Raw genomic sequence first — 19,285 nt, forward strand, 5'->3', positions numbered from 1 at the left:
GATGCATTTCTAAGAAGGTTCATCGGTGGGACCAAACTTACCTGCCATGACAATACCTAGTGATCCACTGCCCTGGTGCTTGACAAATGTAACCTGTATTACTTAAGCAAATGCCTAGAAAATATACATACGTGACCATCTATGGTATCACTTCCCTTTTTTTCATTCAATACTTTCCACGGGGAAAATTATGGCTCTGGTAGCTAGGCTCAGAGCATGTGTGACACGCATGCATGGCTTCCAACATGCAAGGGAGAAAACTTCAGGTAAGAAATACAGTGCCTAACAGAGTCACAGGTGCTTGACAAGTTACTGCTGGTCAGCTGAGCTGTGGCAACTGATCAGGACAGACTGCTCACGTATTTGTGATGTAAAATAAAATATGTCCATGTTAACTATCCCATTGGTTTCTCAACAGGCACAGGTGAAGCGTGCACCTGCTGCTGCTAACTCGGATACTACAGATATGTAACTCATTAAGTTAAAGTAACTCAGTCACCTGCAATCCTTTGTCTCTACCCCACAGTTCACCTTTATGTTAAGGACTACATTTGGCAGGCGTATTTTTAAAAATAGTGCTGACTGAAATTGTGGAAACCTAGAAAAGTCACTTACAGTGGCACACACAGCCTGAACCTTCAAAAGACAATGTGTAGAATATGAACCTAGTGTTTTGTTCCTTCAGTCATGTAAGTGACATAATTTGTCTAAAAAACACACTTGCGTGCATAAACTGATTGCAACCAGGCTTTGCACAACCACTTGTATCTGAGTCCATAAGCCAGAATTAACTACTTAAGGGATTTCTTTGACAGAATATGTTAAGACATCCCTTCTTTATCACAGAGTTGCCAGCATTAGGCTAATAAAAAACCCCCTATACTAACCCTGTCCTGTTTCAGCACTCAAAATACACTGGAGGACATAAAAAGAATGAGAAACAATCTTACCGTGATGAACACACATGCAAAGAATCATCTGTTTCTAATGTGTTTTGGCAAAATATCTCAGCTCTGGCCTTTTAAGACCCATTGCATGCATGTCTGTATGGTGAAACAATGCCACAAGGCAAAAGCGGCGTGTTAGCACAAGCTGAGGAGGAGGAGGGCTTCACTCACCTTAGACAGAGGGGAATGAGAGCTCCGGACTCCTGGTTAAATTTCAGGTGTACGCTCTCCAGCTGTCTCGTGCGGATTAGCTCATGAGGAATGATAGCTGCTGAGCTCTCGCTTTCTAAACTGTCCTTACGGCTTCTAAGAGAAGAGACAAAGCACACATATTTAGGATCCCAGTGCTCTGTGCTATTTCTGCTACATTTCAGAGCGATTGTGCGAATACTGAAGGACAAAGGAGCAAACTGTTACGAAGACACATCTGAGTTTTCATCACCCCTACAGAGACACAGCCTCCCTCAGACTACTGGTCCCAGCACACAGCTCTTCACCTTGATTTGACAACCCAGGATCTGAATTGGTGCGTACACACGGTGCATCCCTTCCCAGCATACAAGAAGTAAAATTTCTGGAAAGAACTGAAGCAAAACTACACTTTCCAAACCCCCAAACCACTATCTGAGTGGTCTGAGGCATCCCTACAGTTGTCTCCAAATAATTTCTTTGCACAGTTCAACCAAAAGGTTTTGAGAACCTACTGCTTCCACCAGTATCGAGTGCAACAGCCAAAAGATGGACTCTACACGTGATGAGTAGGACATATGCAGATTGTTTTTCCTTGTAAGTCTGGCTGCTTTAAGACAATGCAGCTTTGCTTTCTTATCCATTCATTTCTGCAAGACCAACATATCATGAAGCCACGACTAAAGGTTATGTTGTTATATGATTAGGAACTTTGCCAGACAGAATCCCCTAGCTAATCAAACCAGTATATCTCAAAATACTTGACCATAAACACTTTATACGTTCAAAGAGCATCAGCATGATCCCTTACTTGATAGTCCAGAACAAAGAATGAAGGACAGGGAGCAGTTACGATTTTTGCAGATGACATGGACTGATGTGATATGCCTGATATGTGATTTATATTTCTGTCACCTGGCATTGCACGTGAACTTAACAGAGGTAAGACTTTGTTAAGATAGTTCCTATAGTACAAAAGCGCCAGAGGAGGGGGACAGGGAAAGCACAAGGGAACTCAAAGATGCAATGTGGTTCCATCGTGCCAGACAGACCAAAAGCCAAACAAGGCTATCAGGCTGTGGCTGCATTTGGGAACATTGTTAAAACAAGCCTGGATCCTTCCTCCACCCAAGCGGAGCCACCTTTAACGTACATCTGGAAATGATTGTAAAGAAAGAGCTTGACCCTCACGAGCTGACTTAGATCACACATCTACTTGATTTTATGTTTGGGTGCTGTCCCAAAATTACTCCCATCCACCACACACATAGTAATACAGTTCAGTGTGGATTCCAAAGCGGATCAGCCTATTCCTTCTGTCAGGTCACCTAGTCCCAGGTGAGCCTTTCACCCAGGCTGCTAAGCTGCCCACTCTGAAATGAGGATACAAGCTAAACTCTGATATCTCACAGCGCCTTCCTGCAAATACTCTGCATGGCCAGGTCAGAGACATGCAGGAAAAAAACAATCAGAGCAGCTCACCTCCCTGGAAGGTAAAAACTGTAAAACACGTCCTGTGTTCTGCCTCAGCAAAACACAAAAGCAGTAATGGACCCAGTAAGGACACAGGAGGTCAGGATGCAGCTTATGCACCGGGTGGGCTGATGGACTGACAGTCAGCAGAGTGTCAGCCTGGTGGGTTAACCCTGAAGCAAAGACACAACGTGCTTTGTAGTCTATTGGTGGCACTTAAAGCTGTGTTTAATCTACTTCAGCAAACATTTTACAGCTCTTTGTAGGTGGGGTCTTCAAAGAATGGAGTGGGCCAGCATTTTGCAGGCTGATTACCTGAGAAGTGCAGTTACATTTGATTAATGATCAGTTGACCTTAAGCTAAGCTTTGCCTCAACTTCCTTATCAGATCTTATATACACAGTGAGCTGTGGGAAAGTCAGCCTGTGGTCTACCGCTTCCAATCATTCATTTATCAATCCCTACCAAAAGGGTCAGCCATTAGCAACGCATGATTTTCAAGCAGGCCATAAGCTCTCACTCGTTAAATGCAGTCCCAGAGTTTACGTACCCTGGAGCAGATCAGGATTTCTACAGCAATGTTATTGCTGCAGACAAGAGACTGTGCCCTTCTCACCTGGACTGCCTAAGTGCGCCGGGCACGTCCAGTAACACAGACAATCGCTGCTGTAGGTTCCTGCTTCGGAGGGACAGAGAGCCGCAGGACAGTTCCCCATACCCCTGGGCTCCAAAGCCCCCAAGCTGTAGGTGGGTTTTTAGGTTTCCACCACGCTAGCCAGTACAGCTGCTAGCACAATGGGGCTGCGGTCCTGAGGGGAAACAGCCTCCGGATGTTAATGCAATAATAGGAATGATGACAATATTCTGGAGGCAAGGGGCAAAGCTTTCTAAGTCTTATTAAAACCAGCAAATGCTGTTTGTCATTACACGCTCAAGAGAAGATGTTGACTAATGTGTAACTATCAAACGGAACTGTCATGACTCTAAGGCTGTCAATAATTATGACTTCACATTAATAAGTAACCAGCCTTTCTGTCAAAAAGGTGAAGAAGTGAAGCAAAATGGTAGTTAATACTTTGAATGACATGAAATTATTAATCCTTTCCACAAAACTTTTCCAAAATAGTCACGGTCTCTGTGTTTCTTGTTTCCCTTTAATGGAGCTCACACAATTTCAGCTATTTAAAATTAAGGGCAAAACTCCAATAGCAGAAACCAAATAACCTTCTCTCTAAGATGTACTTTTCTAAACCAGAGTTTTGTGTGGTGGGCACTTCTGGACACGTTGTGGACTGCGTATAACACAAGGCCACGGTGCCATCGCTTTCAGACTCTGGAACATGTCGCATGACACAGGGACTCAGCGAGACTCACTAAAATTCTCCCTTTGGGAATGGAAATCCTTGTGCTGACCCTTCCAAAGGGTGATGGCCCAGATGAAGGGTCAGCAGGACTTCTAGGTTGTTATTAATAAAAAGTTCATGTTGTAACATGCGCTGCCATCCACAGCTTGTAGTTTTCAGCCTCAGAAGAAAATGTAGAACAAGTTTGCTTTCTAAGACTAACATCCCTGGTTTTATGACTGTCAGTTACCCGTAAGCCTTTGCTTCCTCCACCCCATCACCAAATAAATCAGCAGCAAAAGCCAGCGAAGTTTTATTTGTTATGACTAAGATCTAGCTGACTATCACGTAAAATGTTGCAAACTTTGTCTATTCCAGATTTAATACTTCATCCAACCCCCACAAAAAAACCTTCATGTTTCTCAGTGTCCAGAAAAAACAAGTCTGCAAAAGCCAGGGCTGCTGCATTAGGAAAGGCAGCAGATTTAAATGGAAGCAGAATGCCCGAAATGCCCCAGTTTAAGGGCTGCACATCTCGTGTTTTGTGAAACTGGAGGGGAGCTGGAGGAGATTAAAGCGCATTTCCCTCTGATTGGAAGCTTGTGGGAGGTGTAAACGTGGGCAGTTGTCAGATTAATTCTTTAGATGATTACATTCTTTTTGTTTCTTTAAAGCTGTTTGTAGTTGGGTTTGATGTCTCCTGTTCTGGGCAAGTGTATTGCTGCAGTTACCAAGGTGACTTTAGCTGACTTTCAACTATTTTTTCCAGCTTTGGTTTCTACCAGTAGTCTGCTTCTGGGCGGAGAAGAGACGGAGGAAATGATGTTTGTTGTTTTTTTTATTTTTAAATCTTGTGAATGCTGATTAACAGTCCATTAACTTAACCAAAACCATATCTGATTTTTTTTTTTTTTTGAGTGGGTGGTCAAACCATTGCAAAGGGGTCCCATGTGGCCTGCAGCTTCCCCAGACTTCTGTCAACAAGGCCTGAGGAGACTACAAGTCCCGGCGTGCTGTGCTCCTTCGTGATGTGAGCGGCCACACGCTGGAACCTGTAGCCTCCCGGGGGCCCTCTCTTTGTATTAAAGATGAGGGTGGCTGCAACCTGCTTAATTTTATGCCAATTAGCAGCAGCCCGTGGGGATCCTGGAAAATCGCCAATGCAATCACTGGGTTGTGCAAAGTTTGGATGTCCCCTCCTTATAAGTTATGTTTACAGCAACCTCTTCTCAAGGAACCCCACTGGCAGTTATTTTATGGGATTCAAGAATAACCAGGTTGATCGGATTAAGAAAGGTTTATTTATTCTTCAAAACTGCATTTGCGTTTTGCTTTATGATCAGAGTGCTTGATCTCATGGATCTGTCACGGAAGGAGGTCTCAGTTCCCTTCCAAGCTCTGTTGCTGACATGGAGCATGACTTCGCTGCATTTCCATGTCACCCTCCCAGGTACTAAAAACCACAAAGGACACGCTGTTGGAAGCTGGCCAGGGCAGGGGCTCTTTCTAGGAGTGGGTGCCCACTGCATCACTAACCTGAGTTACAGTCATTGCTCCCTACTTCCTTGGTACAAAACCCAGAACCGCAAGTTACCAAATGCAAACCATTAGTGCAAGCTTTACACAGCTGGAAGAGAAAGGTCGGATCACTTTTTTTTTTTTTTTTCCTTTCTTCCCCTCCCAACCACGGCTATTTCAAACCTCCTTACTCCCTAATGAAGATATGGTCAAAGATCACTTAAGTGCCGGCAATCTTCCAGTGTCTTTCCCACAGTTTCCCCTGAAGGGCAAACCAGCAGTTGTGGGAAAGAGCCCTAAGCATCTTGGCACACAGAGTTACGGGACACGTCACAGACGCACAGAGGCAAGTGCAGAAATGGGGAGGACACGGTTACACAGCTCCTGCTGTGGTCACAGCGAGACAAGGCTAGCTTGAGTGCTCAGACCTGGGTGCTCATCATCCTGGTTAAACCGGCCGGTGAAGATGTTTTGTGTGCATTTCCTGGCACGGAAGGGCTCCAAGGACAATGCCAGTAGCAACAATCTTCTTGCCACTCACATATCCCTTTGGAAAGCTGCATAATAACTACTGTCAGTGCTTGCAGGGGCCAGACCGTTCCAGACCTGCAGCTGAACTGGGACTGAGAGATTTAGGCTGTGCCACTGGCACCCTGCAGACTCATGGGCGAAGTCAAACAACTCTTTTTATGCTCCAAGTTCCCGGTCTGTAAAACTGAGACATTTTTCCGCGTAGGGGTGTTGCAAGGATTAAGTCAATGTTTGCAAAGCACTTCTGGATTCTTAGATGAGGGAAGCTATGCAGAAGTGCAAATTATTAGCATGGTGACCGTTCTGCACTTCTACTGACACTGGTTTTCCAGACATTTGCTTTTCTAGTTCACAGGCTTGTCACCCAGCACTCAGCCTCATGCTGAGAGACACTCCCTAAAGTATATTGCCTCCCCCCATTCAGCATTCCTTACTCAAGCAAGACACCTCCGAATGGCGTCTGGATGAGAGAGCATGCCTAAATAAGCAGGACTGGATTGGAAACTTAGTGCTTAGCGGTTGCAGAATCAGAAACTCTAGCCAGAACTAGACAGTTTCAGAGAACGCCGAAATGCTCCCCTTTATGTAAAAGCTTGCCTCCAAGAACTGAAGACAGGAAACCAGCTACACAGACAACAGCTCCCCTCCGCCCAACTAAAACAGCCATCAAACCCCAGTGCAACTGGGAGAAGCAAAGTACAGACTCGCCTCCAAGCAAATCCTACATTTTGATACTACCGTCAGAGCTTCCTCAGAAATGCTGCTCAGATGGAGCTTGTTAATGTGCGTTAACCCAATGCTACTCACTGACAGGAGAAATCAGCAAGCCCTATTTACCAAGCCAGCGGAACTACATGTGCAGTGGACTCCAGTCCTGCAACTGGTGCCACTGCTACTCAAGTGCTCCAAACCAGGCACACCGTGTGACGGTCTGGGGTTCTCCCAGCAGAACTTCTGGAGTGACACAACTCCTCCCTCTCCCCACAAGGGAAGGGCAACAGCCCGAGATGCTCGGGGTGCAGCGCACCATAAGGTCACAGCCAGGACAGACCTGCCAGCCCCACCTGCCGGAGGGTTGTTCCCTGCTCTGTTTGCCAGGAACCTGCCTTCATTTCCCTGCACAGCTGGAAATGGTTCAGGGCTGGATGGAATTAGCACATGGGCACAGAGCTACCATATGTTCAGGTTTCCCTAGACTCAACCTGTCTTTCTGTCTGGAAATTGAATGCAGATGGGATTTGAGGTCTCTGGGGCATCTGTTGTGGGTCCCTGGACAAATGACCGCTGTGCATGAGGGGACCACCGCACTCACAGTTATCTCGGAAACCCCTGATAGAAATATGGGAAGGAATCAGGCATGTTGAACCACATCACTATATCCTTCTTGAGAAGGGGGAGAGCAATAAACAGTAGAGAGATGCTGGCAAAGCTTTGTCAAAGTAACGCAACCTTGGGAGATCTTTTTCCACCACTCAAGCCTAACCTTCAAGAAACTGGGGTTGCGCGTGGGCATTACTTGAATCCTGGCACGGCCAAATGTAGCAATTACTGATAATTTTAGCCTCAACATGTGCAGTAATGCAGCGTGCTAGCTCTAGGTTTCTACTGCATGCCTCAGCTCACAGGAGCAGTAGAATGGTCTGAGTCAGCCAAGGGGCAAAAAAACATCACTTTCAGCAACGCTGCGTGATCAAGGGGACCCTTGAGGGGTGGAAAAGGTCAAGAATTCCCCTATCCCAACCCTGGCTTTTACTGCAACTGTGGCAAATTAACTCCTCTGTCCTCAGCTGTAAAGTGGAGATACTACTCACCTACCTCACAGGAGAGCACAGAGGTAATTGCCGAGGACAATTAAAGACTCGGCCCCAGAACTTATTACATCAAGAAATTAAATAGCAAATGAAGCAAGACTCTACAAGTGTCACTGATCTTTGGCATCTGGAGCCTCCATCTCACTGAGGTCTTAACAACAGCAGCATTTAGTCTGACATCTAAATGTTCTTCATTGGTAAGAGCTTGCCGTATCCAACAAGAGCGCATCTGCACAGTTTGGGAGACAGGGAGCCTTCCCTTTCTGTCTGTCTGAGCAGCACCTACTAAGCTGATGGGTCCTAAGAAATAAAAAATGCGCCACTGTAAAGTACATTTGTATTCATACACGCCTCATTTTTCCAACCAGTAATCAAGAGTATTATGTTACCTATGGTCGAAACGATTAGTCATGTTTCCAAAGATTAATTTACATGTTCTTTTGTTTAATGCATACGAACTGATTTAATGGCTGCTTATAAACTGAGCTAACAGTCATTTTGAGAAACAGATGTCCGATGCAGTTTTAAGCATTAAGAGTGCTTTTATTCATATCCTTAGGAGAAAAAGGGCTACACAGTCTATAGTAATAACACTAATGAATCAAAGTACTACAGCTGCCCAACGGGGTTTTGACAGAAACCAGCTTTTTCTCAAAGGAACTTTTTTTTTTTTTTAGGACTCTGGGACAGTGAACAACTGGTAATATGCATGCTTAACATGTAAGTATGTGCTTTGCTGGAGCCAGAACTCTGAATCAAGCCCTATCTGCAACCAAACAATGTCAGGCTTTTGCATAAGCGCTGAAAACTGTAACTACACAAAGACATGGAAATCTGTATGGAATCTGGATCCTCCACGTTTTATACAAATAAATATTCAAAAGTTTGAGCGTTTCTGATACTGTTTTGTGACGCTGAATGCAGAACAGGTTGTCTGCTTTAAACCCTGATAGATTACTGTGTGTGGGTGGCAGGGTTAGGATAAAAGAAAGGGAAGAAAGCTACTAGGAAAGCAGTTGGTGGCTGCAAATCTATGATAAATAAACAGCGCATTCCTCTTCTGCACGAAGCCATTAGAGTCTGTGTCAGACTTTAACATCCTAATGTCAGCTGGGTGCAAATTGGACGGCCTAGGGTTCTGCAGTGCTCCCTACGGAAAGTAGATTTGGAACAATTTGCCGTGCCCCAACAGAGTGTTTCTGTCAAGTTCCCGAGGAGCTTCTAACGCACCAGTTATTCACAGGACCCTTGCAACGAACCACGCGTTTGATATTTTATGATCTGGTGTGTACAGTGCAGGATATGATTACACACAAGCCTGCTTCCCATCACCCAGCACCTCATAATCATTAACATATTTATCCTTGTGTTGCCTCAAGAAGATGACATTGTTATTAGTCACATTTTATAGATGCAGAAATGAAGCTCAATAGCTAAATGCCAATAGCCTTTGATGACACATCTACAGTGAAGGACAGAACTGAGTCCCAGCCCCACTAGGCCCAAGCAAGGATTGCATCAGAAGAACCAGATCTATGTGCAGAGCTGTCCTTCATCTCAGGTGCTTGTAAGTCTTATGAAATGACTATATCTACAATGGGTTTTGTGCCTTTCGTGTCTTAGCCTTTGCCACTAGCAGGCACCTGTAGGGAACATGGATGTAGATATATTACTACATGCAAAAGCTGAACTCCTAAGTTACCTCCCTCTGCAGCAGCTGGAGATGTGAGTATTCAGATCATGCTCATGTATTTAGCAGCACATTGAGCAACTTTGCTCAAACACGTAAGACATGGTAAGACAGTGTATTAAGAAAGGCTAAGACCTAATAAGATCTTCTGCTTCATCTATACCACACTGTGCTGGAAAATATGTTGACTGATAAGTTTTAACCACAGTAAGGGTATTCATCAGGTCTGATTTAAGTACTGGTTAGTTAGAGGTTGTGAGTAAACACTGCTCCCCTCTCAGCCACCCCTCCACCCCTCCAGAGTAAACACTGCTCCCCTCCAACACCCCTCTCAGTATGGTCAATGTATTGAACAGGTCCCACTGTATCTGCTACATGAATTGGAGAAGAGAAGCCACTGCACAATTAAAAAAAGACCTTTTCCAAACTCCTCTCAAAGTAGTCAGTAAGATGGAGGAAGAAAGTATTAGGACACACTACTGTTTTAAGTTGAGATCTCCTCTATCCTTCTCATACAACTGCTGGAAAGACACACAGCTGATAGCTCTCATTCCTTAACTGAATTGCTAATATGGAGGAACAGGCTAGCTATCAGTTTCCACAGTGGTAACCATAGACCTCTGAGAAATGTATTGATCTTTTAGGAGACAAACACTGGGAACCAGCCATTCCTACCACTCAGGCTTTAGGTAGGGTGGGTGCGCAGCTGGTACAAGTAAGAGAGATTTGCAACAAAGAGCACTGTCACAGATATGAGGCTCTGAATTTGACCTGCCTTCCTTTCCTCTCTGTCTCAGAACAGTTAAAAACCCAAGTAAATATTTGTGTGCTCCATCTTAGACCTCTACTAACCTTTCACCACTCTGTCTTGAGCGTATCTCTGTTTATCTTACCCTGAATAACATAAAGCTTTCTTATCTAAGCAACAACTACCTCCAAGCATTAAGGCTTACCCATCAGCTGCCTTTCTGACCTGACGCGCACCCCAAATGTTTCTGGTCGTCCCCAATCACTGCGAACTCAAGAGCTTTTACTGGGCGTGCAGATTCATGCAGTAGCCCAACATCTGTGAGAAACCCTGCTCAACACTTTTGAGCCTTCCAAGGCTGGGTGTGATTTGTGCAAATCAGATGGTGTCATTTAATTTTTTCAGTGGGCCAATGGGACCAACCAACAGTTCAACAGGACTATCTTTCAGGCAGGAAAGTACTACTCAAAATCTGAGTCAGGTCAGAATCTGGCTCCATATAATTACTACATAGCGAAAGTAAGATTATTCCTAAAGCAATAATAAAACCACTTGAGTTTTCTTTTTATAAGCATCAATATCTCATATTACTTATTAGTATCAAGAAAGAAATAGGAATTGAAACAGAGCAGGATGCTGTCCCTGCCTGGAACTACAGGAAAGAGCCGATTTCATGATGATCTTTATTCTTGGAACAAAAAAAGCATGAATGTTCATCGGAGACTAGGAAACCAAAGGAAATACCAAGATGAAAGAGGGCAGCATAGATGCATGCCTTTCTGTATCATTTAGATGAAAATATTTAAATTGATGGGAAGACATTTAACTAGCAACTGAAAAAAGCCTAAGAGGGGAAGGGGAGAAACCCAAAAAGACAGAAGTGCAGAAACTGCAGATGAATTGAAACCTAATTTCCTTTTAGGTTTTTCCTAACCTTGAGTGAATCCTATAGATTCACTCAAGTCAAAAGTTACAAATGAGGGGAGATTTACAGACCCACCTAGTCCCACTGAAATCACCTGTTAGTCTACAGACTATTATAGATCAGGGTGGTATTGGCAAGTAATTGCTGCCAGTACCTGACTGCTTAAGCAAGGCAAGATCAGTCACTTAAAAAAAAAAAAAAAAAATCAACATTTTAACCAAAAGGATTGTAACTATGAGCTTGAAAACAAAATGCTCAGGCAAAAATATCAGCAAATACTCATCTATGCCACCTAGCTCTTTGGATACCATAGCACTGTTTGCCACAGAACATTTTATAGGGGTCAGTCTGGTCCGATTTCAAACACTGTACACCATGAGGAGCAAGTCCTACAGAACACAGAGCCACTCTGTATTAGCAAGCTTTGTCTAAAATTCCTCTCAAAATCTGCCCTCCTGAGTACCAGGCTGTTAACCCAACTTGAACAGCTCTTCTCCCTCTATCCTCTTGCTTTGCAAGTATTTGATGCTAGCTTTTCTCTCCCCCTGAGAAGTCTTTTCCCACCTAGCTTTAAATTTGTTTTCCATGCTGCGCTCTTTAGGCTCCCTCCTTCCACCATCTGAGTGTGCACGGTGAAACTTACGGTGCTCGGTCATGGTTCAACCCATTCTGTCTTTGTGCATTTATTGGAGGTAGAACAGGTTTGCTGTTAATCTCAAGCCCTCTTCGCAAAGTCTCCCTGATTTGCTCCGTATCTGCAAAGACAATTTTTTAACATGATTTAGATTCCCCAGAAACATTACAGACACAAGGAGATGTCAGCTTTTTTTTTTTTTAAAGGCCTGTTTCTATGGTGTGTTTCATCTAAATTCATCCCCTTCAGAAAGAAATGAAGAGATGCTAAGGGTGAATTCTTAATCGCTCTTCCTGCACCTTAGGAGTTATTTCACTTTATATAGTCAGCTTGAATTCTCTTGTTTTGGGCTGTGATGTTATGTCAGGCAAGGAGAGCTGGAACCTTTGGGACTGAGCCCTCCTGATGAGGAAATTCTGAGTAGTTTTGTATCCTTTCATAAATGAGGTGTTTGCTGTTTCTACAGCTCTCACAGAACCTCCTGACACTTCCAGCCTTTGCACTGTAAGTCACTTTTCCCATTAGGCATAACAGCAATTTATTCCTTTACCAAACAAGTGCAAGGAGGTCGCTGAGTTTTTGAAATCGGCTTTGCAAATCTGTTGATTAATTTACAGTAAGATTCACAAAAGAAAGGAATTTTATGCAGGGCAAACTTTATCCTCAAGATCACATTTGAAAATAAACTGCAAGTTATACAGTTCAGATGCAGCCTTTGTACTTTTTCACTTTCTATAATGTCTAATGGCCAAAAAATTTAATAGGATGCTTTCCTACCTTTCTTAGAAGATTCCTCATTTTTTTCTGAGAAATGTGGGAATTGGGTAGAGAAAAAAAACATCCAAATGGTTTCAAAATCATTTGAAAGATATGCAAATATCACTATGTATACCTGTCTTGGGCTTTTCATTTGCAGAGCTGAGGGAAAATAGCCTTTTTTGACCCAGTGCAGTTCAAAATAGTTGCATAGAAGCCAGAAAGAACTCTATATGCATTTAATCTTTTTTTTTTTACCATAGACTTAAGAACAAGTAAGATACCATTCCTGTGGAAACCATAGTTAATTCCAGGAAGTCTCAAGCCCTCAAATTTTATGTTAATTCACCCAGTTAAAAGATAATATGCATAATTTCAAGCATGTGTAATGGCTATGGCGTCTGTACCCTGAGACGGCATCTCACTGCAAAGGGGAACTCCGCCTTATTTTATTTCTTCTTTCCAGAGTTCCGTATTTGCAAGAATCACTTGAGTTCAGCTACAGCAACATGCAGTGTCAGTCCAACTTGACATCCAAGAAGTGACAATGTTAAAAAGGAAGCACAGCCTCGGAAATTGCAGTTGCTTCACCTTGCGGGTGTTTACAGTCCTAGTTTCACCCAGTGCTCAGTTTAACTTTGCGGATTTAGATTAGAAATAGCCTAAAACCTGAAAGAAACATTTAGACAAAACAATGCAAAGATCTCTTTTCCTCTCTCCTGCCTTCCTCAAAGAGGCCGCACCAAAATCCATTTTTCTACCCTGAGACACACTGAGCCTTCCAGTAAATGAAGTGCTTGTTACGAACTCCAGGATGCTGCATGACTCCGTCCCCTGCCCAGACCCATCAGAAAATAAGCCAAAAGACCACGACAGCAACTCGGCCCAGGACCTCTTACCTTTCCCGGAGAGCCGCCGCGGCTGGGTCCCAATGCAAATGCTCCTGCTGTCTTCGTCATCCTCTGGGGGCCGGCTGAGATCATCCCAGGCACATTTGGCACTCACTCCACTCAGGTTTGAGCCATCTGTCTCAATCCCTTTGTCGACTCTCTCCTGCTTGAAAAGATCCAAAACCCCAAGAGTTTTTTGGGTGTGGCTTGAACCTGTGCTGGAACCCACCCTGGCTCAACCCAACCTTCAGCAGCTCCTGCATATCCCCCATTTGTCGCCAGTTTCCACTCTTGGGCCCTGTGCTTTGATGTATCAGCTAAGGGTGACTGCACATTGAGCCAAATCAGGGAGCTGGTCTGAACTGGAACAAACCTTTTCCATAGCAGGTTGATCTGAACTCCTGTCCCTTCCCTACTGCTTCACTACGTGCCCTGGTGGGCACAAAGCAGGGGAAGACTGAGGTGGAAATCAATGGCCTGGGGTATGCAGGGTTGCTTCTTTCAGCGTTAGCTCTGGTTTACACCAACTGAAGGTATTTATGACACTACATTATACACTCCTGTATGAAGCACAGCTTGGCAGTCTACCTATTGTATGTCAATGACAATAAATCCCTGAATAACTAAACTTAAGTTCTCTTTCCAAGCTTACCAAGGAGTCCCACAATGAAAACAGCTGACAGAGACTCACCATTCGCAAGAGGTCATAATTTGCAGATTGCCCAGACAGCCACTGCTTTTCAATGAGCCGGGGTGTTCAGCAAAGGACAAACGTGCAGGGAGACACAGGTGTGTCTTCACAACGTCAAAGCTTTTGCATTGCTTTCTCTATCGGCAAAATACACAAACTCCCTCCCCTGCCAGCCGGACTTTCCAAGCACGTAATGACTGTTTGGGTCTAGGAAGGTGTCGCACACCAGCCACAAGCCGCCAGATACTCTCAGGCACCATGCGCTTTCTCAGGGACATGTGGATCTGTTGCCTGCGAGACTGCCCTAAGCTACAACCAAAAGTTCCACAGGACACCCAGCTGCTAGGAGAACTGGCATCAGTCTGAATTTCCACCTATGTCCCACAAGGGGGTAATGTTGAGCTGAACAAACTCAGGGCTGAGCCACACCGAGGAAGGGCTCTTTCACCGCTGTCACCTCTCCCCTGGCACCGAGTCAACCCGGCCCGTTTTCCCCTCTTCTGAAGGGGCATCATTTCTTGTACCACTCAGTGGCACAGGCAAGATCTCCATCTCACTGCATACGTCTGGGTCACCTCAAAACAGGCAGTAAGTCCCACCGCTTGCAAGACAAGAAACTTTGTGAAAATTTGAGGAAGGAGCAGAGCTGTGTTATGCACAACAGGAGCGGATCTCTCTGCTCGTTGTTACTACCCTCCAGTCTGACCTTGCCACTAGAGTCAGAGACCGTGGGAGCATCCCAGAGCTTTGCAAAAATTTGTTCCCTAAGAAGCAGTTTCCAGACTAAAACCCACATACATTCCTCCCCTTGCCCAGCTGCTCGTGCTGTGCCCTAGACAGAGCATTGCCTGTTCTTGTGGCCATTCAAGAGAGGATTTGAGCAGCTCAAGATAAGCACAAGCACTCAGGGTGGGGTTGCACAGCAGTTTAAGTTGATGTAATTCACAGTGGCTGCAGTCCCACCCTCCTCTGGGTGCTCCTACCCTTTCCCTTGAGCCAACTCCTTTTTTTTTTTTTCCGCTGGATCACTTCCCTAAACTGGCTCTTTGGCACAAGAGTGGTGGCAAAAGCCTGTGGCTGGGGGCAGGACCAGAGGAGTCCTGACTTAGATTTAAGCATTCAAGAGACTGCCTTCCTTCTGCCTCGCTCCCCGACTCTACTCCTTGTTGGGATCTTCCTCCGGCGTCAGGGGAAACTGGCTTCTATGAAAACGTAATGGGAAAATCTGAGAAATAAAAAATCTGCTGGGATTTTCTTTTGTTATATCCTAAACATAAAATTAGTTGCTTCACCCAGAAATAGAAGTTGTGGAAAAAGAAATAAAAATACATCCGATCCTACATATGCAAACAATGCTCTAAGTGAGATTTAGCACGTGGCTCCTTCGGGAGCCCTCCGCGGTGCTCTGTGAGGACCCAAATCAGCTGGCATGGGGAGGTTTAACTTGTCAGCAGAGTCATTTTTCATTCCAGTGATTGGGGAAGCATGGGAGAGCCACCGAACTTGCCCTTAAGCAGGGAGCTGAAAGGCCCGGAGGAACCTGAGGACTCCTTTGGGCAGAGGCTCTGGTGGGACATGCTTCTCCATGCCTGCAGCCAGGGCCCCTGCTCACAGACATAGCTGGGGCCTCCGGACGGTGCGCAGAGCCTTGGGGAGGGGGAAAGGGACTCGTCATCTGCATCTCAGCTGGTTTGCAGAGCACTTCCTCAGGGGAAGAAGTGCTGCTCTGTTGGCATCCCTTGGAGATCAAGGGGGGCTGATGGAAACGAGCTGGCCTAAGGCAGCCTAATTTGCATGCCTGTTTTATAATGTTTGCAAGTATTGATGTCAACGGGGGAAAAAAAAAAAACAAAAAAACCCTAACCAGTGCAGACTCTCTGCTGGGGCAATGCACAGCTTTACCCCATCTTTAGCCAGCAAGGATGTGCCTCGGCTGAGGGACTGTTTTTACTCCCTTGAAAGGGCAGCCTGAGCAGGAGGTTGGAGCAGCCCAGGGCAAAGGAGGTTCAGCTTTTTCCTTCCTCAAAGAAAGGATGTTTCTGTCCCATTTTCCTCTCAGCATGTGGGAGGGATGCTCTGAGGCTCTTATAAGTCATTGATCCCTTTCTAAACGAGCCAGAGCACTGCAGCGTGACCCGCAGAGCGGCAACCACAACTCAGGAAATTCGAATCAGCTTTATTCTCTTCTGAGATATCTGCTAAAACAGAAGCAAAGCACTGAGAATCAGCGCAGAGCTGGGGACCGACAGGGACCGTTTGACAGTGCTGCCAGGGAAATCTGAATGGCCTACAGGGAAGCTTGGCTGAACAGAAAACAGCCAGCTTTGCCACAGCGTTAATTGCCGACATCCTGGGATGACATTTTAGTTGGGATCCATTCTCGGCAACTTCGAACAGAAAGTACAGCTGCTGCTGCTGCCAGGGCCGGGTTTAGGCCTCAACCAATTCCCACAAGAGACAATGCAGCCTCAAAACAAGCTCTGCCCGCTTCCCAGGCAGGCAATGTGCTTGCCTGCTCCCAGGAAAGTTGTCTATTTTCTCTGCCTGATCCCTCCCTCCCCTGTCTTCCACTGCTGCCTTTCAGCTCTCACCACCACCCAGAAAATGCCAAGCGAATCACACTTTATCCTTTCCTCACTAATTAGAGCAGGAGGCGCACGACGTGGCTGAGCCCACCACAGCCTTGTTCCCTGCAATCAGCAAAGGCTCTTTGTGGGACTCAGTGCCACAGCAGCAGGTTTTGCCCTGTGAATCTCCAGGAGTTGCGGCAGTGGAGCAGGAAGGAGGTACACACGCACACCTGCACATACGCACTGCTGCAAGGGCAAGAGAGAACAGAAACAGGAATGTCTTAAGTGTGAGGAAGTCCGGAAAGACCACAGACATAGCAGCTTTCAGTGGTAGGACACACTGATGAGGCAGAGGTACTCTTTATTTGCCTTAACTTGCCTTGGCTGACTCAGATTCCAGTAAGCTGAGCTACTTTTCATTTACGGTAAATTGAAGAAAACCCTGTTATCATTAGGAATCACCAGTGTGCAGAGAACAGACCAGAACGCCCTCCAGGAGGGGAGAGGGCAAAATTTTGAAAAGCCTAAAAACTTTATAGGACTTGCAGTTGTATTAGCTCCCACACTGTGGGACATTTGTGGAATGTCTTGGGGTTTTTTTGCGTCTCTCAGACTGAGGTTATTTTAGATGAACAAATCCTTAAAAACAGTAAAAGTAGAATTTGGTTTTGTTCTTAAGCTTTCAAAATAAAAGATGCTGTGAGGCAACTGAGGGTAATCAGATGCAGACATGCAGACCATACGCAAATGCAATAGCTTGTACAAAACGTGCACATATGCACGTGCCTACCAGGCTAAGCCATAAGTTCTCTGTTAAAGGCAAATACTCAGTGATTCACTGACACAAGGTCAGCACCACACTGGATTTGCCTGGGACCCATGTAGTCTAGTACCATAACTCTGCTGAAGGGGTGCAGAACTGTCTCCCAAATGCATAGCTCAGCAGTAGCCCATGGGACGGTAACCCTCCACAGACATTCTATTCTGATCTTTAAACTTCAGAAATTAACTTGAACTCTGAAGGAGAAGGTTTAATGTATCTTCCTGCATGGATTATTAATAACTGTATGAGATACTTTTGGCTTCCCATTATTTCTCAGACCACACTAACTACTTGGCCTCAAGTGACATCCTACAGGAATGAGCTACACTGTCACGTTTGCCGTGAAAAAATATATTTCTAAATTGGTTTTGAGTTTTCTGCATGTTGTATCTCCTTATGCTTGCATGTAAAAACAAAGGAGGAATTTCCTGATCTATCATCTCTAAATCTTGTATTGTTTTATGTTCTTTTATCTTCTTCTATTTTCCTCCTTTCTAAAACATGCAGTCCAAATCTTACCAATTTGTCTCATACATGAGATTCTGTTTTCCTGGTCTCCCTTCTCTAAATTTTTTCCTAGAGCTGACATCCCCCTGGGACTGGACATGTGCACTCTTGAAGCACCTCTGAGAGGGCAAAGGGAGTCTCTAAGACTCTTCCATCACTATTGCAAACATTGAGAAGGTTACAGCACCTTTACAGAAAGTAACAGAACTGGTTTATACCATTAAACCAATTCTCCCCAGCTATGACAAAAGACATGACATTTTATTAACTAAAGACATACTTGCAGATGTGGATCAATCTCAAATATTGTCTCTCCTCTTCGCATATCCGTTATCAACCAGGGGCCTCCAGCTCTACAAAGAAAGAAAGAAAAGTAATGAACCAAACAAGTACTTCAGCTAGTGCTCCCCAACAGAGTCCTCAGAGTGGACCTGTGCAGAAAGGAAGCACAAGACAGAGTTTAAAACAAGCCTAGAAGCCCCTCTGTGTTGTGTATACAGCCCATAGCATGTATTTGTCCTTTACATTTCCCAAATACACAACGAAAGCCCTCCATGACCTAGCTGTTATCTGCCTAGTGCCTGACACCACCAGGTCTTGCAAAGCAGCCAGGACTGACAAAGGCTATCCCCTGTATGGACTCAGTTACTCATAAAAGACTGAACTGTCTTTTAATCTTACAGGTTACTGTAAGAATAAAAGACGTGGGACTGAGAAGTCCAGTGGTAGCCTAGGTCTAAGAAACATGGGCAAGGCATGGGGTTAAGATTTATACCTCTATTACATATCTAAAGATGCAGCAGGGTCCCAATGGGACTCTGCTTTTTGCTGAGATCGGCAGTCGTGTTCAGTACCATAAAAAGCTTATTGCTCTGATAAATATCCTCACAATAGATGTTTTGCCCAGTTGGTACTTAATGGCCGAGTACTCAGGTGGTTCAGGGAAATCTTTGTTTTCATTAGCAATAAAAGTCAGAAGGGTCAAGATGTTTCCCCACAAAGGTGATAGAAAACAGATTACTGGGAAGATGAACTACTTGGAGTCTTTACTTGGGGTCACAGTGCAGGCAGATTGCAGAAGTCAGCCTTAGACGGTGCTTTTCATTTGAAGTAAAAACAGAAGTCTTTTAGAATTGACATAAAAAATTTCATTTTTTTCATGAGATATTTTGTTATTGTAGTCAAAAGCCCCCTCCTCTGGCCTTGTCTGTGTTACAGTCTCCTAAAGCACTTGAAGTG

The 19,285-nt window shown here is 44.8% G+C and overlaps 1 protein-coding gene across 1 annotated transcript in view; it reads right to left on the reverse strand.

Annotated features, from left to right (window-relative positions):
• The window catches only part of SUFU (SUFU negative regulator of hedgehog signaling), a 91,596-nt gene that overhangs the window by 17,331 nt on the left and 54,980 nt on the right, over positions 1 to 19,285 (reverse strand). The window contains exons 6-9 of the mRNA XM_082486206.1: positions 18,327 to 18,399; positions 13,465 to 13,621; positions 11,819 to 11,930; positions 1,119 to 1,253 (exon numbers count right to left, since the gene is read on the reverse strand). Coding sequence (XP_082342332.1) covers positions 1,119 to 1,253; positions 11,819 to 11,930; positions 13,465 to 13,621; positions 18,327 to 18,399 — 477 coding nt within the window. The remainder of the gene's footprint in view (positions 1 to 1,118; positions 1,254 to 11,818; positions 11,931 to 13,464; positions 13,622 to 18,326; positions 18,400 to 19,285) is intronic.

The sequence above is a fragment of the Vanellus vanellus genome (genome assembly GCF_965231255.1).
Source record: "Vanellus vanellus genome assembly, chromosome: 7".
NCBI lineage: Eukaryota > Metazoa > Chordata > Aves > Charadriiformes > Charadriidae > Vanellus > Vanellus vanellus.